This window comes from Epinephelus lanceolatus, chromosome 4 (genome assembly GCF_041903045.1).
Source record: "Epinephelus lanceolatus isolate andai-2023 chromosome 4, ASM4190304v1, whole genome shotgun sequence".
NCBI classification, from domain to species: domain Eukaryota; kingdom Metazoa; phylum Chordata; class Actinopteri; order Perciformes; family Serranidae; genus Epinephelus; species Epinephelus lanceolatus.
In genome coordinates this window covers 23876140-23901240 of record NC_135737.1, presented here as the reverse complement: position 1 = coordinate 23901240, position 25101 = coordinate 23876140, and the positions used below count along the sequence as shown (strand labels likewise).

At 42.0% G+C, this 25101-nt stretch overlaps 1 protein-coding gene across 9 annotated transcripts in view; it reads left to right on the top strand.

Annotated features, from left to right (window-relative positions):
• The window catches only part of LOC117259567 (muscleblind-like protein 1), a 92682-nt gene that overhangs the window by 15726 nt on the left and 51855 nt on the right, over window positions 1–25101 (top strand). For all 9 annotated transcript variants that reach the window (XM_033630966.2, XM_033630968.2, XM_033630972.2 and 6 more), the window contains exon 2: window positions 14091–15143. In XM_033630966.2, the coding sequence (XP_033486857.1) occupies window positions 14970–15143 (174 nt within the window). In that variant the 5' untranslated portion in view covers window positions 14091–14969. The remainder of the gene's footprint in view (window positions 1–14090; window positions 15144–25101) is intronic.

Below are 25101 nucleotides of genomic sequence, written 5' to 3'. Positions count from 1 at the left end.
GACCAAGTAAAAGTAGCTTGGCTAAATAGCTGCTGTCATTTTTCCTCTTGCCTGTAGAGCTATTTATCAAACTGATTATTTTAGTGTGAATTGCTGAGCTTTGGCAATATCGTCCATAGAGATGTCTGCCTTTTCTCCAATATAACGGAACTAGATGGCACTTGCCTGTGGTGTTTAAAGTGCCAAAAAATCCCCAGCAATGTCTCTTTCCAGAAATCATGACCCGGTAACTCAAGACAATCCAAGACCTTGTTGTGAGTAGTTTCATGTAGGAACTATTTTCTTCAACTGTATCAACACACAAAAGGAAGTGTGCATCTACTCATCGCGTTAATGGCGTGCTCCTTGGCTGAGCTGTAACATTAGCCAGCTGAGTGGTGCTAGGTGAGCTAGCATTAGATGCCTGCTTCCTTGTGCACAATGATTTGGTTGGCAGGTATAGTTCTAGTCCCATTACGTTCGAGAAAAGGCACACAACTCTACTGCCGATATCTCCAACACTCTGGAACTCACACCAAACAATCTGGACTAATTAATATTAATTAATAAGGTAATAGGAAAAATATGTATTTTTGATTTTGAATTGAACTGCCCCTTTAGTATCCAGCAACAGCACAACACATAGTGTAGTATTAAATTGCTAGTCATGACAAATTTCAGTGATGTGTTTTAAGCCTGTCTTCCCCAAAATTACAACCCCATAGGTTGTTTGTGTGAACAGCTTATTATAACTCAGGCTTACTTTTATTGTTAGGCTGCCACCTGTAGTGGCCGTAGTAATTACATGAGCAAAGGATGAAGTCACTGGACAGAGTTTAAAGAAAAACAAAGTTTGTGTGATGGAGTATAAAGAGTGTGTTGGTAGGAGCGGTGGTGGATGGGTCAAACAAACACAGGATTTTCACCCAGGAGACTGCTGTTCATGTGTGGTGTGAAACCAAAAGTCAGAGTTGAGTTATTTTAAGTTACATGTGTATGTAATCTCATGATATGTACTCAATGTCATGTAATGTCACGTTGATATGTCATTACGTTGTCATCTGACTTTAAGTATGTAAAATGACAGCACCCAGCCATGATCCTTTTCCTGAACCTAACCACATCGGTAGGAACGCTACTTTAGGAAAAGCTCCTCTGGGTTGTATTTGAGAGTAGGGCGGTACAACCTGTGTGGTTTCATTGGTTGGAGGACTTGTGTCTTTTTTAAAGCACTGCTTTGTATTCATGTTGGCAAATTGTGTCACCACAGGGTTAACTTTGACAAAAATTTGAAATTCTAAACTGGCACACAACCCCTCAGGCTCCGGCTCACCTCCTGGCCTGTGTCAAGTGATCAGCCAGCTGATGGTCAGCAGCTTTCTGTCTGTAACCCTGCCTCAGAAATAAACTGTAGAAAAACAGTATGCACCCACAAAGCAATCAAGCACACAGTAAGCTAACGCTGTGTTTCCGTATAAGCAGCAAATACTGTGTTTTGTGCTTTTATAGAGAATGAAAGTCTTGCTTCTGCCAGCAATTGCGTACGAACAGCACCATGCCATTTAAGTGAAAAGGTAAGACTTGAGGAATAATGTGAGATTTTATCTCTCTGGAGGCTTCAGGGTCAGAACGAGCAGTGGTAAACTGAGAGTCGTGATTTCTGTCAGACAATCTCTTGCCTGCTGTGACATTTCTGTGCATGACTCTGCTATTTTCATTTTATTTTGGTCATCTTGATATTAATCCTGCACTCATACCTATAAAACATGAAGGATAAGAAGCAGACTGAAAGTTACAGACACATCCACAACTCTTGATAATGTGACATTATCATTAATATATCTTTTATATCATTACCAGCATGCTGACCTGCCTGTTTTGGTGGTTTGGCTCACTAGTTTTAATGCTGTCCTCTTTTCTAATTTTCTGCAAGACTGTAAATGAATTTAGTTTATGAATCTGTCACTTTTTAAGCGATGATGCAGAGTCATGACCTTTACTGAAATGCAATACCCTTATTATTCATGCAACAGGAATAGAATAATATTGTATTTAAACAATAATCTTGTACATTTGCCCATTTGTCCTTTTGTCTTTCAGACTTACTGGTTTTATTTTCATCCACAAAAACTGCGACACACTTCTTCATAGTTTTTGTCTCCAAATGTGTTATCAGTCTTTATTTTTGTCATAGTTTTTGCTGACAAAATTAACACTGCTCCAGGCTGATATCAGACTGTGACAAAACTGACTTGTGAAAATATGGCTTAAGTGTGAGGTTGGCAAAAATAGGTCAAGGAGAATATCAAGTGGCCAGAGAAATGACTTACATTAGATTCTCTCACTCTTGTCAGTGCAATAAAATACAGGCTTCGGTGTCGTAAAAAATCTGTCTGATCTTGTCAGTGCTGTCTCTTCAGGTGACCCTGTTCCAACAAACAAATGTGGGACAAAAATAATGTTTGTGTGGGACAATGTGGGACATGTTGGCAGTGCTGAGAGGTAGTTTAAAATCTTTGATATTATGTCATCTAACCTAGAAAAAAATCTATTCTGCTCATGTACTGTTTTTCATGTCATATCCCACCCCCTGTGTGAAACTGAAATATAAAAACTCTCTAATATTCACCTCCCACTGACTTAACCCAGTTGTAAATAGTTTCCCAGTCTTTGTTGTGGCAGCATTTCCTTTTCTTTGTGGTAGTTTCCATCATATCCTGCCAAATCTGCATAGCTTGTAACTTTGTGGTGAGTTGCAGTTTTCCCTGTTGGGCGTGGTGCGTAGGCCTACTGGGCTTGATTGACATCCAAAATGACCCTGTGATAACAACCTCCCCTGCTTTCTTCACAGCCATTGGATAAAAATTGTAGATAAATGTCTGGCCTGCAGGGGTTTGACTTTTGAAAACTTGAGATAATCAAAATGCGGGACACTGCCTCAATATGTGGGACATGGAACAAGGGATGTAAATGTAGTGCAGTCCCTCATGAAGCGGGACATCTGGTCACCCTGTTGTCTAGCCTGATCAGTGTGCAGACCTTGGTTTGGCTGTTTCAGGGACTTAGAGTTTGTGAAAACAAAAAGTTATTTTGAGGGATGCATGATCATGTCGGTACGCCATCGGTATCAGCCAATATCAAAATTGCCCAGCATGCTTTTTCATACTTTGCACAATGATTGAATATTGCATACATTGAAATCTGCTGGCCCATCTGCTGGTGGGCCATCGTAATAAGAGTATGCATGCATAATGTGATGTTAATTCCACCACAGAAGAGACTTGATGATCGCTGAAGTTAGGTTGGGAAAAAAGTGGATATAGCGATGTTGGTTAGTGGTCAAATAAGTTGTTATCGGCATATCAGATATCGGCAAAAAATCCAATGTCATGCTTCCCTAGTAATTTTGTATATTTTTGGTGAGAGAAATGGTTATTTGGTTTGATTGAGGGCTCTCTTATCCCCAATTTTGGAGTAAGTAAGAGGCATATTGTGAAACAGTATTGTAATGTGTCATTTTTACTTAAATGCCACTCTGCAAATTTAGCTGAAGTGTTCCACTGAAATCATTTGGTGACACAAGCATTGTATCCTTCTATTGCACCACTTTGGCTTGCCGCTCCAGCCTCATTAATGGACAGTGTGGAAGTCTGCTGGGCGACACTGTCTCAGAGCTCATTTGAAGCCCCGGTGTCTTTCATATGGTTTCCTCCACATTGCTGTGATATCGGGCCGGACTTGACACCGTTAACCACTTTGTCCTTGCTTTTAACATGGTTTCCCTAGTTGCCGTGGCGATGATGACCTTGCAGCACATTACTGTGGTACTGCAGCATAAGGTGTTGTGTGAACAAGGAGCGAGACGCAGAGATAGAGGGGGCCCAGACAGTGGGCGAATAAAATGAGGACAGCTACTATTAAAAGACGGGCCACGTTCACAAAGTTGTTTGTGTCACATGATACTCGCAGTGCAACTTAGCAGAAGGCGAGCAGATTTCTGAGAAGGAGAACGATTTGGGGAGAGAAGACGTGGAAAACACTGAAGTATACGCGTGAAGAGAAATAGAAAAGGAGAACAGGTGGGGATCAGAGAAAGACAAATGAAGAGAGATGAGAAATGTCAAGATGGTATCACAGCAGAGCGCCAGCAGTGCTTTGAAATGGAACAGAAATCTGCTTTTTCCCCACCTTTCTTTTCTCCTCTTTTATACCTGCCAGTGCTCACCTTGTTTTTCCCCTCGCACTACCAGACACCAACCTCTCAGCACGAGTCTCTCACCAACTTGTACTAATTGCTCCTGTTTGCCTCCCATCACTCTCCCCCTAGCCTCTATCCCTCCCCTGTCACCACCTCTGGTCTCCTTTGCTCTATTTGTCCCTCATAGCCTCCCCCCTCTCTTCTTCCTGTTGCTCCTATCAGAATAAAGGGCAGCTCAGGTCGTATATAGATGATATCCTGGTCAGCCGGTGATGCAGTGTAATATGAAGCGTCCAGCATCTGCTTTTTGCTGCTGCAGTCAGCGCCCTTTAACCTCTCGCATTACTGAACTCCCCTCCCTCCCTCCCTCCCTCCCTCCATCCTTCCTTCTTCTTTTCTCTCTTTGGCTTGTCACAAGGTCCAAAAGTTTCACCACCAATCAGCCATATTTCCCAATGTCCTACGGAAGAAAGCATAAATATCTGATTCTGAATTTGTAACACTTAAGGAATCTCTGAATCACTTGCTGCTGAAACAAACAAGACCTTTAGATTGCTAGACAATGAGTCCAAGGGCACTCTTACAGATCAGAGTTTAAACTGTGACTCTTTCAGGGAGTTTGTTTTGAAGCAAAATGTTTTCTCTTACTTTCCAGCAAGTTTTTTTTGACCACTGCTCGTTTTGTTTCTCTGTCTACTGTGCTTAAAAGGTCAGCCAGAGGAAATCAAACATGGAGGGACCTGCTTTCTTGCTTTGTTTTCTTCATCTTATTTTTTTTTTCTTTACTGGAAGTCATTCAAGGTGAATAAATGGCTCCCATATCTGGCCCCTGTTCACTCCATTTTTTCCTCATTCTTTCTCTCTCTCTCTTTCTCAGTATTGCTCTCAGATGCAGGGCTGAGCGTGGCTTGTGTTAATAGTGTGAGAGGCCCCTCTGTAAAAGAAAGTGCAATTCCATGTGGCTTACACTAAGTATGACACATTAATATATCAAGATGTGCAGCTCAGTGTTAATTTTAATTAACACAGTGGTAAAACACATCTGTCAAGTAATTCAGGACCCAAATATTTGACTATTCAGATGTTTGTTCGTTAGATAGATGATCGGTTTTCAGTTTGGGGATTCTGATAATTGTTTTAGAAATGACAATGAAGACATTATAAAATGAATAAATGTAATTAGTACTTCCTGTGCATTGATTTATTTGCGGTGGTGCACAATATCTGTGTTTATCATGAGAGCTTGCCCCACCCTGGGGGCCATTGGTGAGAGTCCAGCCAGACACACACACAGTCACAGTTGTTAGCATCACATGGCTAACATTACGGTTATTCATGGGTTTAACAACAGGGTCTGTGTGAGTTTGTTGGGACAGTTTGATGGCTCGTTGTTGGATGCTAGCCACTGCTGCTTTGTTAGCTCTTGTTAACCATAATACAGGATTTGTACTTCTGTGACGTATCGACACAAAACCTATGCCGTAGCCTGACGTGCACCTCCCCAGAAATATAACTACACATCATGGCAACGCAGACCACCTGTATGTTTTTGTAAGGCGAAACCATTTCCCTCAGTGGAAACAAAGCTTTTATATACTTTTATTCCACAGCTAAGAAACATGAAATAGCATTTTAAGTCTTATGTGTGATTTATCCTGGCTTTATATGAGTAGAGGAAATCTCTGCTCATCGCTAGGCTAATTTATACAATGTAAAATGCCATAGGCTTGTGCTAATAACGTTAGCATGTTGTATTTGTAAAACATGTTTAGGATAAGACAGTTGTTTTGTTGAAGAGCCTTGTGAGTTGTAATGGAACCCAATTTTATAATGTTTCCTTTGCTAAATGTTGCTGTTGTCCATGGCTTCATATGAGTATAGGAAAAGTCTGCTAGCCTCAAGGCTAAATTATACAGGGTAAAATGCCATAGGCTTGTGCTCATAACATTAGCATGTTGTATATGTGGAGAAAATGTGTCCAGACAAAGACATATTCTTTGTCTGTGAATGCTTCGAGTTACACTGAAGCTGATTTGTGTACTTGGGTTTCAAATTGTCACTGTTAAGCCATGTTTAATGTGTGTTTTGGGTGTGTTTTGAATCAACTAAACTTCACAGCACTTCACAGAAACCCTGTTGCCAACTAGTGTTTCGGAGGTGTAACTGCAGTGTGACACGGAAACACCACTGCACAAGCATAAATGCTCACAATGGTGTAGATCACGTGCATAGACTCTGCATAGAGCTGAAGCACAAGTATAAATCCTGCTTAAGGTGTCCAACTGACTGTTCGCTGGTCGGACAGTGGCTCAGAATAAGGCTTTTCCATTGGCACTTTTGGTTGTGCCACGTCATAGTATTCCATGCCCATTTGCGTTTCCATTGTCAGTTTAAGTGGGCCCAACTGCCTAAGTGTGTAGCGGTGATGTCTGCCAACTGGCAGTAGACCGTCCCTCAGCGCTGCATTTAACCTGTGTACCAGAAACACTGAATCTTATAAATATTAACCTCAAGTCTAAAATTTGTTGGAGCTAGTATGCTGTGTCTGTGCTTCTGTTTCACAGCACTTTTTCTGGCGTTATCTCAGATTTGGGCCGATTACTATGAGCATTCATGTTGGTCTATAATTTATCCATGAGAAGAAAATTTGTAACAATATGGTATAATATAAAAAAAAAGTGCATAGATAGGACCTCGTTTAACTAAATACCTTGGGATCACAACCCTCCAGAAGATTTGAATAATCACTATCGATTACTACCGAAGCCTCAGAGGACAAAAAAAGGTTTCCGGAACAGTGGTTCAGGTAGTTGAAGCAAACATTGCAGGCTTTGCTTTGCATATTCATATACAGTGATTATTTTTATAAGGAACGATGAAAAGAATCCAGTCTTTGCCGGAGAAACCACAACTTGTCAACGTCATATTCATGTAACCTCCTAAAACACATTAACTGGGTTTGTAATTGGGTCTTAACAGTCAGTGTTTCAGCAGCAGTGGTGTCACTGGAGGCTCAATCTGTTGGTTTTTACTGTAGAGTTGTCAAAGCCATGAAATAATCCAGAGTTCAGCCAAAAGAGTGGCACCATTTTGGCAGACAGATCAGGTGGCTTCCTTTAAATAAGGAGAAGATGTGAACCCTGTAACACTCTCAGCATCACACTCTGCTGTGTGCAGATCACATGTCAACAGCTGAAGTTAGTCACCGGTGAACCAAATGTTTAGCTAAGATTTTGCTCTCTATACTTTTAATAAAGTGTGTGTATGTGGGTGTGTGTCTTTTTTGGGGAGGTTGGGGGTTGCGTGCTGTAATATCCCCAGCCTTCTCCACCTCCCTCTCCTTTCCAACTTATTACCTTGGCTAGTTGATCTGATGGTGTAATAATATCTCCTGCCTCTGGCTACGGGAAATGGCCACATGCATTATTCACACATGCTGAGATGCTTATTGATGACTCCTTTATTTATATATTTCCCCAACGCCAGAGTCATTTCTCACATTTTTCACCCCTTTAGTTTTAATCTTCTGTTTTGACGTGAGCCCCGTCTAATGAGGCTGACTCACTCCGGGTTTTCAAATGGGTTCTGCTTGTTTGATGGGAATTTAGTTCAAGCTTTTGGCACGAGATATATCCGTGTGAAACTGGGGCTAATAATACATGTAGGTGGAGCCCCATTTATTAAATCTACTTTATTTGATGTCAAAGCTCACGGCTGCTCATTTTGTCATAGCTGTTTCCACTGGGGCATCACACGAGTGCTGTGTGAAAACCCACAGAAAACAGAACTCCTCTGAGAAAACTAGCAGGACTGCAGGGTAAGTTTGTCTAATCTGATTTGTGTACATTATCCAGCTATTTCCTTCTCTTCCATTCATGCAGTTGTTGCAAATGGGGCATATTCTGTTTTATGTCAGTGCATGGTAGAGTTCAGTGCTACTGGATGTTTAGTGGGTTTTCTCTATGAACTCACATTTCCTCTCAGCTTGGACCCGAAGCCATGGAAACAGCGACGGCAAAACTGCGGTGAGCCATATTTCTGGCCCAAAACTGGTACACTAGGCGTGCAAGTGTATGTTTTCTTTTTTTTTTTCTTTTTTCCCTGAGAATCCATTTTAAACTTTGCTGTGTGGACATTTTCAACACAAATGTCTTTTTTTTTTCACAAAACAGGCCATGGAATTGAGTAACAACAAGGGTGCAGAGTTGCTGTGATCCCATTTATATTTATATGTATATATATATATATATATATATATATATAAAAAACAAAATCTCACAACAAAATCTGGTCAGGCATTTAAAAGAATTTCTTTAAAATTGAGATTTATTTGGGACCTTTCAGAGGCTCGTGCTGCATCCAAACATTGTATCCTTATACAGTGGTTCGTATGATAGCCTACAAAAGTGTACACACAACAGTTTGTATGATATCCTAGGAATTTAAGGCTCACAAATGACGTTACGTCCCTAATGTAAAGTTACAAAATTAAGGTATGGGGTAGGTCCAGGCTAGTGAAGTTACTGTGGTTACTGTTTAGGAAAAGAAACACGGTGAGGATGTGCCCTAAAATGATTAGAAGTTCACTCTGTTCCATGTGTGCTGGGAAAAGTCCTGTGTTTTGTGACCCATCCACCACCCTAACCTGTCTCCTAATCAATCAGTCAATCAATTTTATTTATAAAGCCCAATATCACAAATCACAATTTGCCTCACAGGGCTTTACAGCATATGACATCCCTCTGTCCTTAGGACCCTCACAGCGGATAAGGAAAAACTCCTAACTAGACTGCTTGGCGAGCATGGTCTCACTCCGTGATCATCAAAATCTGGCACGTGGGCAGTGACTTGCTGCGTCAGAAACCAACAAAAAAGGCATGTTTTCACGTTGGCATAATATGCAGCCGGTTGCCTTTATAGTTAAATGGTGCCTGGCAGTGTCAAGGGGAAATGTGGCAGGGCAAGGACAAAATGGCGGGCGGGAGAGGTGGTGCATGGGTCCAACAAACACTGACTTTCACCCATGAGAGTGGTGTTCGCATCCTGTGAGATTTGAAATCCAAACCCTATTCTTTTCTCCTGAACTTGACCACTACCTTTTGTTGCCTAAACCCAACCATATGTTTGTTGGTGAAGGAAAAAAAACTTATTGTACTAACATAGTGCTTCTACTTTGAAAGAGACTTTGGGCTCTAGTTTTGCAGATCGGGCGCGGCGGGGGCGCAGCGCACCTGCGCTTCGCCAACTGGGTGTGGCCAGGCGGATTTTGTAAGTTTGGCACACCGTGCGCCCTGGCGCAGCTACTCCTCTATCCCACCTCCGTCCCTCCTACCGGCACAAGTCAGAAAGAGGGAGGAGAGAAGGCGTGGAGTGGGTTTTACACACATCACACGAATCAAATGAGCCCCTCTCCTCGCACTTAAATGCGCCGCGCGAAGGCGTAATGAGAGTTTACTCAGTTCACCTTGGCAGAAGAGAGCAGCAGCGTCAGACGGCCAAACTTCTCCCAGGAGGAAACTGATGTTTTGGTCTGGGAGGTCCAAGCTCGCAGTGTCCGAGTATATGGAACTGCGAGCAGACCTCCACGGGCTGATGATGCAAAGGTAGCCTGGGAGGAGGTCACCACAATTGTAAATCAATGTTGCGTTTCTCTCGTGCGCGCGCGCTCTCTCTTTCTCTCTCGCAGTCTCACTCTGTTTCTTTTCTTTTGACTTTTCTAAGATGACAGATGCTGAATATATACTCCCTATCTGATGCTGTGGCTGTTTGTGGTTGGCTGAGAGGAATGTGAACTCATTAGTTTGCAGGCTGTGTTAATCAAATCAGGTTGGGTTTCCATTACGCGTGCCAAACGTGCCAAATGGTGCCAATCCCCTTTGATCTGACATCACGTGTGATGGGACAGTCAGTATAGAGATACAGTTATGTGCTGATTGCAGACAGTTGCATTGAATAGTGTTTTTGTTTTTGTATTTATTGCATTGTTAATGTGCCTGACATTCTGGAAACCTGCCTGTGAGGTTTTGGTGACGTGTGTGCACTGTCCGCCAGTCAGCCAAACTTCGGCTTACACCGGCTGCGCTCCCCCTGCGCTGACAGTAGACGTGGTTTCAGTTGGCGAGCTTTTAGCTCACCTTCGGCGAAGCCTTTTGACACAAAACTCTCACTGCGCCAAGCTGGATCTGTCGACACCTCCCCCTGCTGCGCCTCCACACCCATCTGAGTGCACCTCGGTCTGCCAAACTACCAAACTGAGCGCGCCTCGGGTTGCGCTGTTCGAAACTAGCTCTGCGCGGGGTTCGCCACCCTGCGCCACCCTGCGCTGCACCGGGAAACTAGAGCCCTTAATGTAAATTTTATATTTCCTGTGAAAACGGAAGTGTATCTTGAAAGAAGAGAACCTGACATGGTGTCCTAGAACATAAACAAAGCAACACACCCAGGGTACCTTGCATGTTGTATGTGGATGCAGATAGTCCATGACCAAATGTCAATATGTGACGAGGTCGGAGTGAGAATATGTTGGCTAGGCACTGCTTCCTATTATGGCTTATGCACAAATTACTGGTTCATCATTATGTTGGATATGTTTGAATTCCGGTGCATTACTTTGTGTAGGAAAACATTTGAATAGTGCATGAGAATAGCCTGATCCATAAAGTATTTTGTTTTATCAGAGTTGTTGTATGAGTCAATTACAGTATATCTACATATAGAGCTGGTCCTCCTCTGTGGAGTCTGCCATGTTGTTACTACTGTAGCCCAGAATGGACAAACCAAATACTGACTTGAGATAGGGCAATTCAGGTTTTGTTATCAGCCCCTTTACTGACTGAAATTCCTCCCAAGCTTTTAGCATGACTGACAATCAAAATGGCCACACATTTAAAAGCTAGAAGGGCACTCGGAAAGCACAGACCTCCATCAAGGCCAAATACTCTATTCTGCATGTTAACAATGGAGGTAAAAAATATGCATCTGCTCTGTGATTGTGATCTGATCTAAAAATTTATACACCCTTTTACTAAGTTACATGAAAACTGGGCCAGTAGTTTTTCTGTCATCCTGCTGACATGCATACTAATAGAAACAAAAATATAACTTCCTTGGTTGTGGTGATAAGACCCAGATTGGAAAATACTAGAATTTCCCTTTAAATAAATAAAAATCCTGGAGGTCATTTGCATTTTATATGCAGGTCTTCCTGCTTTTATCTGCATGCAAGAAATTCCACCTCCCATCCTGCCATCTGGGATTTAGCAGTGCGATTCATTGAGTTTTGGAGAGGTCAGGAAGTGAGTAAGAATAGGCGATGCAGAAGACTAATTTTGCCACTCCATATTTAATGCACTGGTAATGGTAGCCCTCTCTGTATTCTCTCTCCTTTACACAGTCTTCCTGCCAGATACAGTGGGCTGCCCTGGCCTCTTTCTCTTGTCCGCGTGCACACACACACACACACACACACACACACACACACACACACTGCCCAAAATATCAGCGTTGGGTTTAAAAAGTAGTTCACCACAGATGTGTCTGGCCCAAATAGGAGAAGAGAGCATGACACATAAGCAATCAATGTTTGACCAAAGGAGTATTTTTACTTTTATTCTTTTTCTTCCTTCCTCTCTCATCTTTAAAACCACCAGCCATTTTTATTTTTTTTTTATTCCACATCAAAACACAATCCTTTGATGAACACTGTTAAATATCTTTTATATAGCTCACACTCTTTCAACCTGACTCATCCTCCCTTTAGGTGTATGATTTCTTTCAGTTTCCAGAACATATTGTGACAGTCAAAAGAGAAAAATGCCAGAATTTGTTGCATCCACCAAAAATACAGTAGGCAGTTTTGTGGTCAAGCACAGGACCTGATGTATAACTATAGACAGAGAAACGTGTTACATTTTTCACTTAAACAAGGTTCACATAATTTTATAATGCATGTTTAATTTTTGAATTTATTTTGTTTGTATATTTATTTTATTTTATTTTATTTTTATTTAATTTGATTTAATTTCGTTTTATTTTATTTTATTTATTTTTCAAATCATGCATTTAATTCTTTGGCAAGTGTCAGGATCCACTGTATCCAAACAGTCCCTGCTAAATGCAAGCTGATAGAACTTTTTCACATCATTCATCACTGTTGCTGTTTGTATTTTCTAACCAAATAGTTTGTGAAAGTGTTTGACAGCTGACTTTGGAGTCTTAAATGTTGACGAGTCCTTCCAGCACATGAACACATATACACAAAAAAAACTCAATTCAAGGTAGTGTCAGCCCAGCAGACACACAATAAAGACTTCTGCTAGGTTTCTGAATACAGACCTGACCTGTGACACACAGCTGTCGGCTCAGGAGTAAAGAGCAACCTCCTTCCTTCACTATCAACATCCATGTTACTCAGTGTTATTCAAAAACATCTGAAAAGGACTCAAATTTGTGAAGATTTTTTAACAGTTCACTGATTCATTTGTAAAGCATTTCAATGTGTATATATAAACTGTTTTGTAATTTGTACATTTCAATTATATTTGTACAGTTCTATCACCTTGGTGTTACTGCTTAGCCTTGAAACTTTGATGAATTGTGCAATCTTCATTTTTATCTTTTTCTTTCTCCAAGGATGACTCCTGTTATGTAAGAGAGGAGGAATCTTCTTAAGCCATTTTTTGGATTCTAACCTCTTCTGCACAGTGTTCAAATACTGTATAAATCTTACAGTCCTTTTCATACACATGTAGGTTCAAATAAACTAAACTACACTTAAAAGGAGTTGAACATGCATCTTTAGGGACATGATAAATGTATAAATAAAGCGGCTACTTAAGTAGCAGAGAGGTCACTCTTAATAAAGTATCTGTATTTAATTCATGTCCATAAACTTCTCCCTGCTTTATACAGACGTCATGTCAGTGCAGTGCATATCAGCATATTCATAAAAGCATTACATCTGAGTGTGGGGGACTTATTAAGTGATGTAACCACACGTGGGATGGAGAGTTAAGGGCACTTAGTTGTAGCAGCTGTAGGAGTTTTGGGGGGCAGTCTGTTCTTTCAACATCCGGATTCGAGCAGAGGTCAGGAAGTGTTTGGATGAGTGGATTTTAGGAGCATGCAGGAATGTATGTGGCACAAGGAAAAAGCGGAAATATGTTGCATTCTTTCTTTCCCTCTCTCTCACAGTGACCTCATCTAGTCCTTATCTCTCTTGCCGTACCTGGCCAGTTGCCAGGAGTGATGTGGCGCCATCTAGCCAGCTGATTGGCTGTTTCCAATCTCACCAGGGATGGGCAGATTGATTACTCACTGCTGAATAATACTATCATGCTGATAGACTTGCTCATTTGTTATTGATACCCTTAAAAGGGCTGTCTTCTTGTCCTTCTTGTTTTTTAGGAAGTTATCAATCGCAGTTGTTTTGTAAAAGTCTTTAATAGTTTTATTTTTTCATTTTGTGCTAATGTTTTTGGCTTATCTGTGCATCATAAACTAGAGTCGTAATTTCTAGCATCATCTGTTACTAGAGGTCACCTTTGTTGGACACAAACACAGATGCATATATTGAATTATTCCGGCTTCCTTCCTTTTTTTTCCTGTCTCTTGATCTCTTTCTTTTTCACTGTCTGCCTTTGAAATAAATTGTCTGCACCTGAATGCGTGAGCTTTACTGTTAGCGATATGGTGTTTGATTTGATTTTCCAGCTGAGAGCCTGGCAGTCTCTGTGAGGGCTACTGTGAGAGAGGATGTGCAAGAGAATGACTTGGAAACATTTTCGAATGAAGCTGTGTGTATGAATCCAAATGTGTGGCTGAGTGTATTAACCTCGGCATGAGCGTTTGTGTGTGTGCGTGTGTGAGTGCGTTATGCCCTGCTCCACTGACACTCTTCCCTCCTTCTCTACAGAGAGAAGTGCCTTCTTTCGGTGACCCCCGTGGCTGTTTGGCTCCACTGAAGCCACCTCTGCCTCTGTGCCTGTCCATGTCTGCCGGAGTTGCCAGCCACACCAGAAGCCCCAGGACTGCCAGGACTGCCAAACCTGTCCACTGAGCCAGTCTCCACACCACTTACACCTCACTACTTCCCTCCATCTCCTGCTCCGTCTGCCAGCCAGACCTCTCTCCATCCATGCCACTCAGCCCTCCTCTGTGGAAGTCAACCTCCCCCCCCCTCCTCTGCGCGCAGACCCTGATACTGAAAACAGACAGCTTTTATCGGCTCCTGTGAGCGGAAGGAGATTGTCTCTTTGCCGTCCCCACAACCACAGCCTTCTCCTCCTCATCCTCCTCTTTCTGTCCACCTCTCTCTTCCTTCTCTCTCCTCCAGCCCTGCATCTTTTCATCATGGACCAACTCGATCGATAATGTGTTTTGCCATTCGTCTCATCTGACAGTTCAGCTGAGGAGCAAGGCGATAGCCAGCACTGGTGTGTGTGTGTGTGTGTGTGTGTTTGAGAGAGGGGACGAAAAAGAGAGATTTCAAAGCGAGACCCCTGTGGCTGTCACCAGCCTAGGCCCTGGGTGACAGGTGGAGGAGGAGTCCTATTACAGCCGCAAACACACTCTTGGGATGGGCCGCAGGTGGTAGGCAAATCCCAGGCCTCACAGGCTTCACCTCAGACTCAAACTCTGGGGACAAAACCTCTAAAAACTGGCCTTTTCCCATGTCCTTTACTTATTCTTTCTCACCATTTGTCCCAGTGTCATTAGCAACATACAGACACACGCGTAATTGCATTTGCTGGATATCTATTCCTCTCAATCGACCCCTCCTGCCTGGTTCAAAATGGCAGTGAATGTGACACCGATCCGGGACACAAAGTGGCTGACATTGGAGGTTTGTCGGGAATTCCAGAGAGGAACGTGTTCACGACCGGACAGTGAGTGCAAATTTGCCCACCCTGCCAAAAGCTGTCAAGTGGAAAACGGCAGAGTCATTGCCTGTTTTGACTCACTCAAGGTGAGTATGACAAACACCTGTGATGTTCATTCATCACTGAACTGTCTTCTCCTTTTTTTTCTTGTGTGCATTGTTAATGAGCATTGTCTTGAGGATGTTTTAGGTTCTATTTTAGGGTTGTAGGGATGCCAGGACCTGTTAGACGTAAAGAGAAGGTGTAGTTAGTGATTCTGGGCGTTATGCATGTCTCTCACGTAAGTTGTTAGGAAAAGTGAGATATCATTTCCTTAGCCACAAGGTTAAGCCATGGCAAGGGGATAAATACGTGTGTGTATAAATACTTTTTAGTGTGTGTGTGTGTGTCTTGGTAAGCTGAGATGAGGCCGTAATCACATTAACATCTGTGAATCAGACTCAGAGTTTCCTTCACTGGCACATAACTTTATTGCAGGACTGTCAGTTGGCACATCGCAAAAGTTTCTATGTGATCATCACATCAACAGGCTGAATGGGAAATATAGAAGTAGGGCAGCACACTGTGTATTTCATGTTTGTATGTGACTCCGCGAGTGTATGTCTGTATGTGTTATTTTGAGGTCATGCAGCACAGTGGGGTGTTCTCAGAAGGCTCTGTAATTTACTGTCTATTTTTGCCCTGGCACTGGAACAACACACTCCCACTATGCAGCTCCTCTCACTCTCTGTCAGAGACGGAGGGGGGGTGGGTTCAAATGGGGGAGCAGATGGAAAGATGGAGGAAAAGAGAATGGACTTGGTCGAGAAGTTGTAAGAGAAAATAAGAAATATAAAGTCTTGATACAATTGATGCTCCCCTCGACGTGGCCCCCTTGGCAAAAACAATTGGAGGCCAACATCACTGTCTCAAAGAGGCTGTGGCTCATTTTTTAAGTTAGGTTTTAAGAAGATAGTGGTATCTTGTGAATCTAGACAACCTAAGGCATCCAGCGGTACCAGCCATGTTGGCATAGCCTGTTGGAAAGGGGGCTAAATAACACTCCAAATTTAGGCGAAATGTTGGCGAGGGAACAACTGGCATGGCCATTTTCAAAGGGGTCACTTGAACTCTCAGCTCAAGATGTCTGAGTAAGAATGGGTTCATGGGTGCACACGAGTCTCTGTTTTGTTCCCCAATCAATAAGATAAAAGCTGTATATTTGTGTTTTTAAGGAAAAGGACAACCAGCCTATTTAAAGAACAAGGCTAACATATATAGATACATAACACATTAAAAGTATTGTCCTGGAACACATGTTAACTGTGCACATTAGATAATTAGTAATATTAACTGTAACATAAGAAGCCAAAGTACACTCTCCATATGGACATAACTTTCAACCAGCCTAAGAGAATTCCTGAGATTTACTTATGGCTTTTGGTTTTGGTGTGCAACCCCAAGATTTTCAGTGGTCCCATCTGGTAAATGAGCTATGAGCAACACATCATCATTAATCATAAACGTACAGGGCACAGTTCACAGTTATGGATGCCTATACACTGCAGATACTGGTCACACTTTTAATTTACCACAACAGTAGGAGAGTGTGTAAAGGTCAGCTGTGTCAGCATGTGTCATGGATGACAGCCAAGCATAAACACTGGCCTTCTGTAATGTACAGCACTTAATTGTATACGAAGCATACATGTGCGTTTACTGTACATAATGCAGAATGTAAGTCACGTACACATAATATGCACACATGTGTCAAGCAAACACACTCACGCTGCGGCCTGAGCCTACTGCCTCATTATTCCAGATGCTGAAAATGTGTTGGATACAGCGATATCAGTGAAGTCAATCTGGATATTTTGGCTCAAGTGAGCGCAATGATTCTGGATCCTGGAGTTCTGTCTACCGTGTTGTGCACATGTCCTGTAATTTGTCTCCAATCTGATTGGCAAGCAGGGTGTGATTCAGTGTAACTGGAGACCAGAGCTGGAAGTCAGTCAAGCCAGTCCAGGCTACAGCTTACCCTGCTGTATAACTATGGGGAGGGGGATGTTTCTTGTTAAGCCAGGTACTGTGTTATTATAGTTCTGGGCTGCTTGGTTGGACCTCTGATGGTTTGGTTGGTACAGGTAAGACAGGAAGGAAAAGGGGCACTGCATGGATCATGAAAACAGACGTGTAGACTGAGCCGGAGAGGGTGAGAGCAGGCGCAGCAGGGAATGTGCGAGGAAGCATAGCACTATGCTCAGCGCCCTTCCCTGCTCTCAGTGCCAGGGCATTCCACAGTCTACCTCCCCTCCCTGCCTCCATGACAGTATGATAGATCTACTTTATCTGCAGATGAATTCATAATACGTAGCTAGGCATGGAGAGAGGGGCGAGGGGAAAGGGAAGGACAGGCAGGAGGATGTGGAGAGGGAAAAAAAAGGGAGTAAAGGGATAGATGTTCTTTACACGTGGCTTCTCACTCCTGGACAATTTGGCATAGCCCTTGCCCTTAATTCCTGTTAAAATGCAGACCGGCAAGGGGAGCAGGGGCTGTTGCTGGAGGAATAGAGAGGCACATGGATAGCTCTCCTTGCTTTTTACCTCCTTCTCTTTGCTTTAAAAAAGTCTTTGTCAGATTTAATTAATGTCCCCGTTTCTGTATTTTAAACCAGTTTCTTGCCAGTTGGTCTTTATATGTGGATGTCTTTATTTTATTAACTTCATTCAGTCATTCAGCGTTATCTGTTTGTCAAGGCCCAAATGCACTGAAAACATCTGACACAATCGTTTTGAAGTACAACCATTGTTTTAAGTGTCTGAACACACACCAAAAGCATTATGAGGTGCGTCAAACTGCTTCGATGCCTTTACTCCGACCTTGTTTTGATTTTGGAGTGTCAAATGAGGACCCAGCGACTGACGTCAATGAGGCAGAGAGGAGACGCAGAGTCAGGGAGGTGGCCATCTAGCCAGAACGAAAAAATCGATTTTGGGCAACAGCTGAAGTTAGCTCCGTTAGCTTAACTGAGAATTTTAGGAGCAACACAGTTGAAATTCTGCAGTGCTAAACGAAATCTACTACCACTGCCAACAGCTATACTACCATACATCATAAATGTTGTGTTGACACGTGTCAGATGTTAAAATAAGAAAAATAAAAGGACCATTGCAGACCCACCGCATATCGTCTTTGTTTCCATGAACCTTGACTGACTGGTCATAAAACTTAACTCGCCATACGAACCTAACAGTTTGTGTTTTAATGACCAAACTGGCAAAAGTCTGAGTAACCAGTGGGGGCTGTCCTCACCAGACAAAAACAACTGCATTGGTTGGTTGGTTAAATGCCTAAGCCCAGTTCAGAGCAATGATTCGCAACAAGGTGAAACTGTTTTAGAACGTTGCAGAGAAATGTTGACGCGGTGTGAACTGGCTGGTTTGAAGTTGACTCAAGGCGGCTGATGGTGTCACCTGCAACTCAGCTGGTCAAATCGCCGTCGACTGGTTTTAGAATCTAATGCACGCCACCTGTTCCTACAGCCAATCGGCTTGTAGTGAAGTCCACTGGTCAAGTCAAAATGACCGCAGATGGTGTGTTTGTTTGCTGTGGCAGGTGCTCCATCCCTGACGGACCTCAGTTTCTGTCCTCACAGTGTGTCAGTGTTGGACAGTGGGTTGTTGTTGATGGTCGCTGCATGTGCTTATGCCCCCCCCCCCCCCCCCCCCCCCCCTCCCCCCCCCCACACACACACACACACACTCATTGACTGATTAATTGGCGCTGGATATTGTGGCATATTTACAATCCATATATATTGTATATTTAGCCACAAAATAAGCCTGAAAAGCTGGAAATCAGAACAGAAGTACAGAGAGTTGTTGCATAGAGATGATACTCTGTCTCATTTAGTTGCATCGGTGTGAACCGGCAGGTTTAAAGAACATTGCAGAATGGGACATTGAAAGCAAGTGTCTGTTTCAACTTGTCTCGTCGCCAATCTTTGGTCTGAACTGGTCTTTAAAACTACTTATTTTTGTTTTTGTAACAGCATGCTACAGGTGCGTTCAGACAAAACTGGAAGCAGACTTCCCTGTCATGTTATTTGTGTGAGAAGCTTAACCAGAGACGTACCAGATTAGAAAACACCCATATTACGAAACAGTCAGACAGATTTTGAAGACGTAGACAAACAACCAATTTTGGACTTGTTGGACAAGAGAAGGAAAAAAAGAGGGGTATTTGCTTCTTCTTTTGGCTGCTGCCACAGGAATTCAGCAGCTTGTTGCTATTAGCAGCTGGATACAAAGCTGGTTTCATGTAAGCGAATAAAGAACAATTCTGGGGGTATTTAGGCTGACGAAATACAATAAACTTACCATTGTGGCTGTGATGGGAAACAGGTGAGAGTGAGCCAAACATCCGTGGGAGCTCCGCTACAGCATGATGGACTGGCTACTGATGAACATGCTGAAATTGTCTCATTGGGTTTCATTTCTTTGTAATTTCTTCTCATTAAGATTTTCATCCTTTCTGTTGACATTTGAATAATTCGTCTCTGCTAGAAAATCTTGTCATTATTGGAATCCACTGTGGCTGTCGGAGGCTGCTGTTTATGAAAGGAATAATAAGAGAGTTTAATACGAAGGTGTTAGGTGGACTGTTGGGTGGGTGAAAATCCCTAGAACCCCTCTAAACTACCAAAATGGTACATTGTTAAAGTTTACATATATTCTCTCATTTTTAATAATTTCTTTTACCATTGGGAATATATTATATCAGGAAAACATAGAAAGAATTTGGTTTTAGTTTTGGGGAGTGGCTGTGGTAATTGCTGTTTTCTATCTACAAAGATTTGTCTTTTTGTGCTGATTAGAGTTAAGCCCTAAATAGAGATTGTTACTCAGTGTTAACATGCAGTCTAACAAGCCCGCTCAGGAATTACCAATTTACTTATTTACTTGCTTCAAAGAAAACAACATTACATGAAAAACTTCAAAGTGGTCATGGATATAAATTAATCGTGATTATTTTAGTGTTCTTTGGGACAAGTGATTATTTAAAGCTATTTATACTCGAGATGTATTTTCTCTCTTATCCCACTTGTTCTTTTTTTCTGTTGAGGCTCAGACATACCAAACCGACATCAAAGAACTAGTGGCAACTAATGCCGGCTGTTGTGTTGCCTCATGTTGCCTGTGTCTCGGCCACAAAGCTGCTCTTGAACACACCGCAAAGACCAATGACCAACTAGTACGTATGCTCTGCACCTGCATGAGAGGAAATAACTCTCCATACCAGCAGGCAGGGGTAGTCTGTATTTTTCATTCAAAAAAGGAAAACCAAAGATCAACAGGACGGATTCAAGACGCCAGTTAGCCAGTTAGCACATTATCAACACAATGAGATATTGAAAGAACTAATGTTTCTACCATGCGTTAGCGAATAATAACTCAAACAGTTACAAACCATTTCTGCGAAAGAGCTCAATGGCTAAAATTAGAATCTTACCAAGTTAACACTTAAGTTTGTTTTGATCCTACACCCAATAAGGGTGACAGACACCAGTGGGCCGACTGATGGCCGACCATTAGCTTGGTGTGGCAAAGCCCTCACAGATTGAGGTATGAACGGAAAATATGTTGCATGAACTTCATTCATTCATTCATTTTCCGTAAACGCTTATCCTACTGGGGGTCATAGGGGGGCTGGAGCCTGTCCCAGCTGACTTTGGGCGAGAGGCAGGGTACACCCTGGACAGGTCGCCAGACTATCACAGGGCTGACACATAGAGACAGACAACCATTCACGCTCACATTCACACCTACAGCCATTTAGAATCACCAGTTAACCTGCATGTCTTTGGACTGTGGGAGGAAGCTGGAGTACGTGGAGAAAACCCATGCTAACACAGGGAGAACATGCAAACTCTGAACAGAGCGGCTCCCCCACCTCAGGGTTCGAACCAGGAACCCTCTTGCTGTGAGGCAACATACCATTGCACCACCGTGCCACCCCTTGTTGTATGGATTTGCTTTTGGATATTTATTTGAATTTTTCACATGAAAGGATGGAGGTAGAGGTGGCAATTTGGACATTTTACAAGTATTCAACCTCAGTGTCCTCCAGCCTGTAATCACGACCACGTTCTGCCCAGAACATAATTAAATTATAACAATAATTTAAAATTCAATTAAAAAAGTTCCCACCAAAAAATGATTATGAGGAAACTCTGCCATAACCTGGTTTAATAGACTTTATTCAGAGTGTTGAAAAGATTTGTGGGAGGGGTGCATTCTCTAACTCACCCTAACCTAAACCTCCATCTAAATTTAGTAGTTTTGCTTCCTGGATCTCTAATGTTGAGATAACTTACCCTGTAGTTCATTACACTGTTATTTAATTTGCTGTGTTATTCACAGTGGAGGAACGTGGGCTAATATTCTCACAATCTCACTCCCACGGTGTATTGGGTATTTTGTATTAAATTTATGAGTTTTGTAGAGTCAGGACTCCACTTGGTTATCTGATGTACAATAACACAAAATCCCATAATGCTTTTATGTTGGAATTCACAGTCACAACGACACTATAATGCAGTTTAACTTTACCTTCTTGAATCTGCAACCTCCCCATGCCATGTTAAATTCCATGTTGTATATCATGTATATGTATACTATATAGGGTGGATATGAAGAGCTGCTGAAAGCGTTAATATTAATATCACACTCCTCTCACTTTTTTCTGTCTCTCTCTCTCTCTTACAATGAAAGCCTTTGACAGCCAATACATTATTTGTAAAAGGAGCACTTTATTCAGGGACAGTTGAGTAAATGTAGTCACACAAATTAGAGTCAATACAGCAATCTGTCTAACACTGAGGGATTTACACTAAATTACAAGTATCCTGGCTTGTAGCATTCAGTGCTCAGAAGTTAACAACTGGAGTAAATACAGTATGTCACATTCTTAACAAGCTGTCAGTGATTAAACATTGCCTTATGTTTCTTACAATTATTCATGTGTTGTTGAGGATAAACTGCTAATTTATGCTAATTATTACCCAATCAGACAGCAGGGTAACTAGAACGTTTCGATTTTACCTCTCTGTGTAAAGCCAATGAAACAAACAGCCTATAAAGAATGTGTCTGATAGAGGGCCATTTGTTTGATTTAATTTGATTGGCTCTTTGTCAGAGACGGTGTTTGGCTGTCAGAGCGAAAATTTTCAACAGAGACAAAGCAAAAGTTCAACAAACATTGGCCAGTTACTTTTATAGTTGAAGTAGTGAATTGTTTTGTTCTCCAAAGTTTTCAGGCCAGTGTGGTGCCTGACTGTTATTAACTGAAGACAAACCTGCCTTATATTTGGTGCTCCGGGGGTGTTAATTTCACACTCAGTCCACCTGCAGTGGCTTAAAGGTGTCATATGAGGCCTGGATCAGTGAATTGGACACTGAGACAGATGCTGCTTCAGGCTTCTTGGCCATTTAGCAAAACACTTAGTCACTCAGACGTCAAAGATGTTGGTCAGCTGCAGTTTATTAGGCACCATTAGACACTCCACAGTCATGGAAACAGTTTTTCATGCACTGGTTAATTTTGAGATTTTGGGCTATTTTGCTTCCATAAAATGTGTTCTGTCAGAGTGGTAAGAAAATGTCCAAAATATACATGCTGGTTTTTTTTTTTAGATTTCTGTTCTAGAAATGTAGGCAAAAAGTGCATATTTAATTGGATGTCTGATTTGCATATTTTAACATACATTTTCAGAAAATGTGAATACAGAAAATGGTCTTAAAGCCACAGTGTGTAGGAATTTCTCCCATCCAACACTGAAATCATATATTGCATTCAAACAGATGGCTCACTGTTTCAAACACGTATTGCAACAACTGTAGCCGCTGTGTACCAAAAAGCTATGATAACACTGATGAAACCATGTCATCTGATACTACATGGAGTATTCATTCAGGCTCCTACCAAGACACACGCGACGTTGACAAACCCCCTCCTCACCATGCTGGCTGTGTTTACAACGTAGGACTGTTGGGGCGGATGTAAATTGAAACAAACCAATCACGTCTTGTCCTTTGACAACTGACAAGTGGCTCAACCTCACACACCTCATCCCCCTCCTCGCATTACTGCGCCGCTAACAGCTGTTAGTGGCCAGCGGCACTACTGCCGCATAACAAAGTCCCACTCTTTGAGCATAATGCAGGATCATGTATTATGCAGCATCACGGGAGACGGAATCCTCGTCGCCAAGAAAGTGCAAAAGGGAATCAAAAAGGCAGCGTGACCGGCGAATTAAAAAAACAAGGGTCAGCATTGGGATTGCCTTTCCCAGGTGGAGAGAGCTGCTGAAGGAGAAAGGTAATACAATCACAGGCCAGCGCTAACAGTGGCTAACAGCCAACAGCGGCGCTGGCCTGTGATTGTATTACCATTCTCCCTCAGCAGCTCTCTCTACCTGGGAAAGGCTACCCCGATGTGGGCCTTTGTTTTTTTAATTCGCCGGTCACGCTGCCTTTTCTATTCCCTTTTGCACTTTCTTGGCGACAAGGATTCCATCTCCCATGATGCTCCATATGCATGATCCTGCATTATGCTCAAAGAGTGGGACTTTGTTTCAAATTTGCCAGGGTAGTAGCGAAGCGCCTCTTGCTCCTCTCCTTCGGCTCCTCAGTCACGCAGTGCTGGCCTGGCTCTCAACGAAAACGCTGAAGGCGGTGCTGTATGTCCCTTGCTGGCGGGTGTATTCTCAAGATGGCGAAACGTAATGGAACCCCACAGACGACTTACTCGCACAATGTACAAACAAATCCGAAATTCTCCTTTTACGAGAATAAGTCAGATTATTGGTGGAGGTAATAATACACCAGTGATGACATATTTATGAATGCAGACATCAATTTTTGCCAATAAACAACTGAAAATGTTACACAATGTCCCTTTAATGTGAATAATCAACCCTATTCCTGATAATCAGAAAGGTTTCATGGTGATATTAGTTAAAATGTTCACTCTATTCACCTACAGTGTCGTATTTTCTCTAAAATATGGAATTTTACAATGCATATCTTGAAAAGCCATTTTCTAAAAACTATTTTTTCCCTCATACGCCTTGCCAAAAATCTTCCCTTCAGTAGCACTTATGCAAAACTTTCAAGTTTTATTCACATCTATATTCTGAAGGTTTTTACAGAAGGATTTGTTCATATATCATTAATAGCCTGATTTAAATAACATCTTATTCCAAAAAACATGGCAAAAATTGATCTTTTTTTTTTTCTTTTGCTAGCATATTCTAAATGTATAGTGTAATAAAAGCATACCCCAAATTATCTCTGTAAATCATTGACTCTTCATATATCAACAAAATGAAACAAGAATTTTGAACTTCACTTTATTCAGTTCAGACCTCTGCTCTGGAATTGTATGCAAATTGGGGCATATTTATTAGACAATGCTGCATTTGCATATTGCATTTAAACATCAAATTTCAGAAAACTTTTAATACAAAAATTAATTGTCTTGTCATGTTTTACAGTTAAAAGAAGACAAAGCTTTAATTGTTAAAGCTGTTTCCAAAAGACAAAAACAAGCAGGCAACAAAAGTGAAGGAGCAGACTGAAACAAAAAACAAAGAACCAGTGAATTCACAACAACAAATTTGGAAACAAACCAGTAACCAAGGAAAACAGGGAGGGAATCCAGCCCAGCAAGGAGCACAAAAGACCAACACAGACAAACTGAGAAAAGAGGGAGCACAAGGTTAAATACACAAGGAAAGCAGGGTGATAATGAGAGACAGGTGACGATGGGGCTGATGAGGAGCAGGTGCATCAAATCAGGGCAGACAATCACTAAGGCGGGAAAACACACTAGGGCCTAGTCCACACGAGCATGGGTATTTTTAAAACCAAACTTTTTTGGCCTCCAGTTTTAAAAAAATCTGCGTCCATATGAGCGGTGTAATAAAAATACCTCCGTCCACATGACACCACAAATTCCACTATCAAGCAATGTAATACACATGCCAAAGCAGTAGGCGGCGA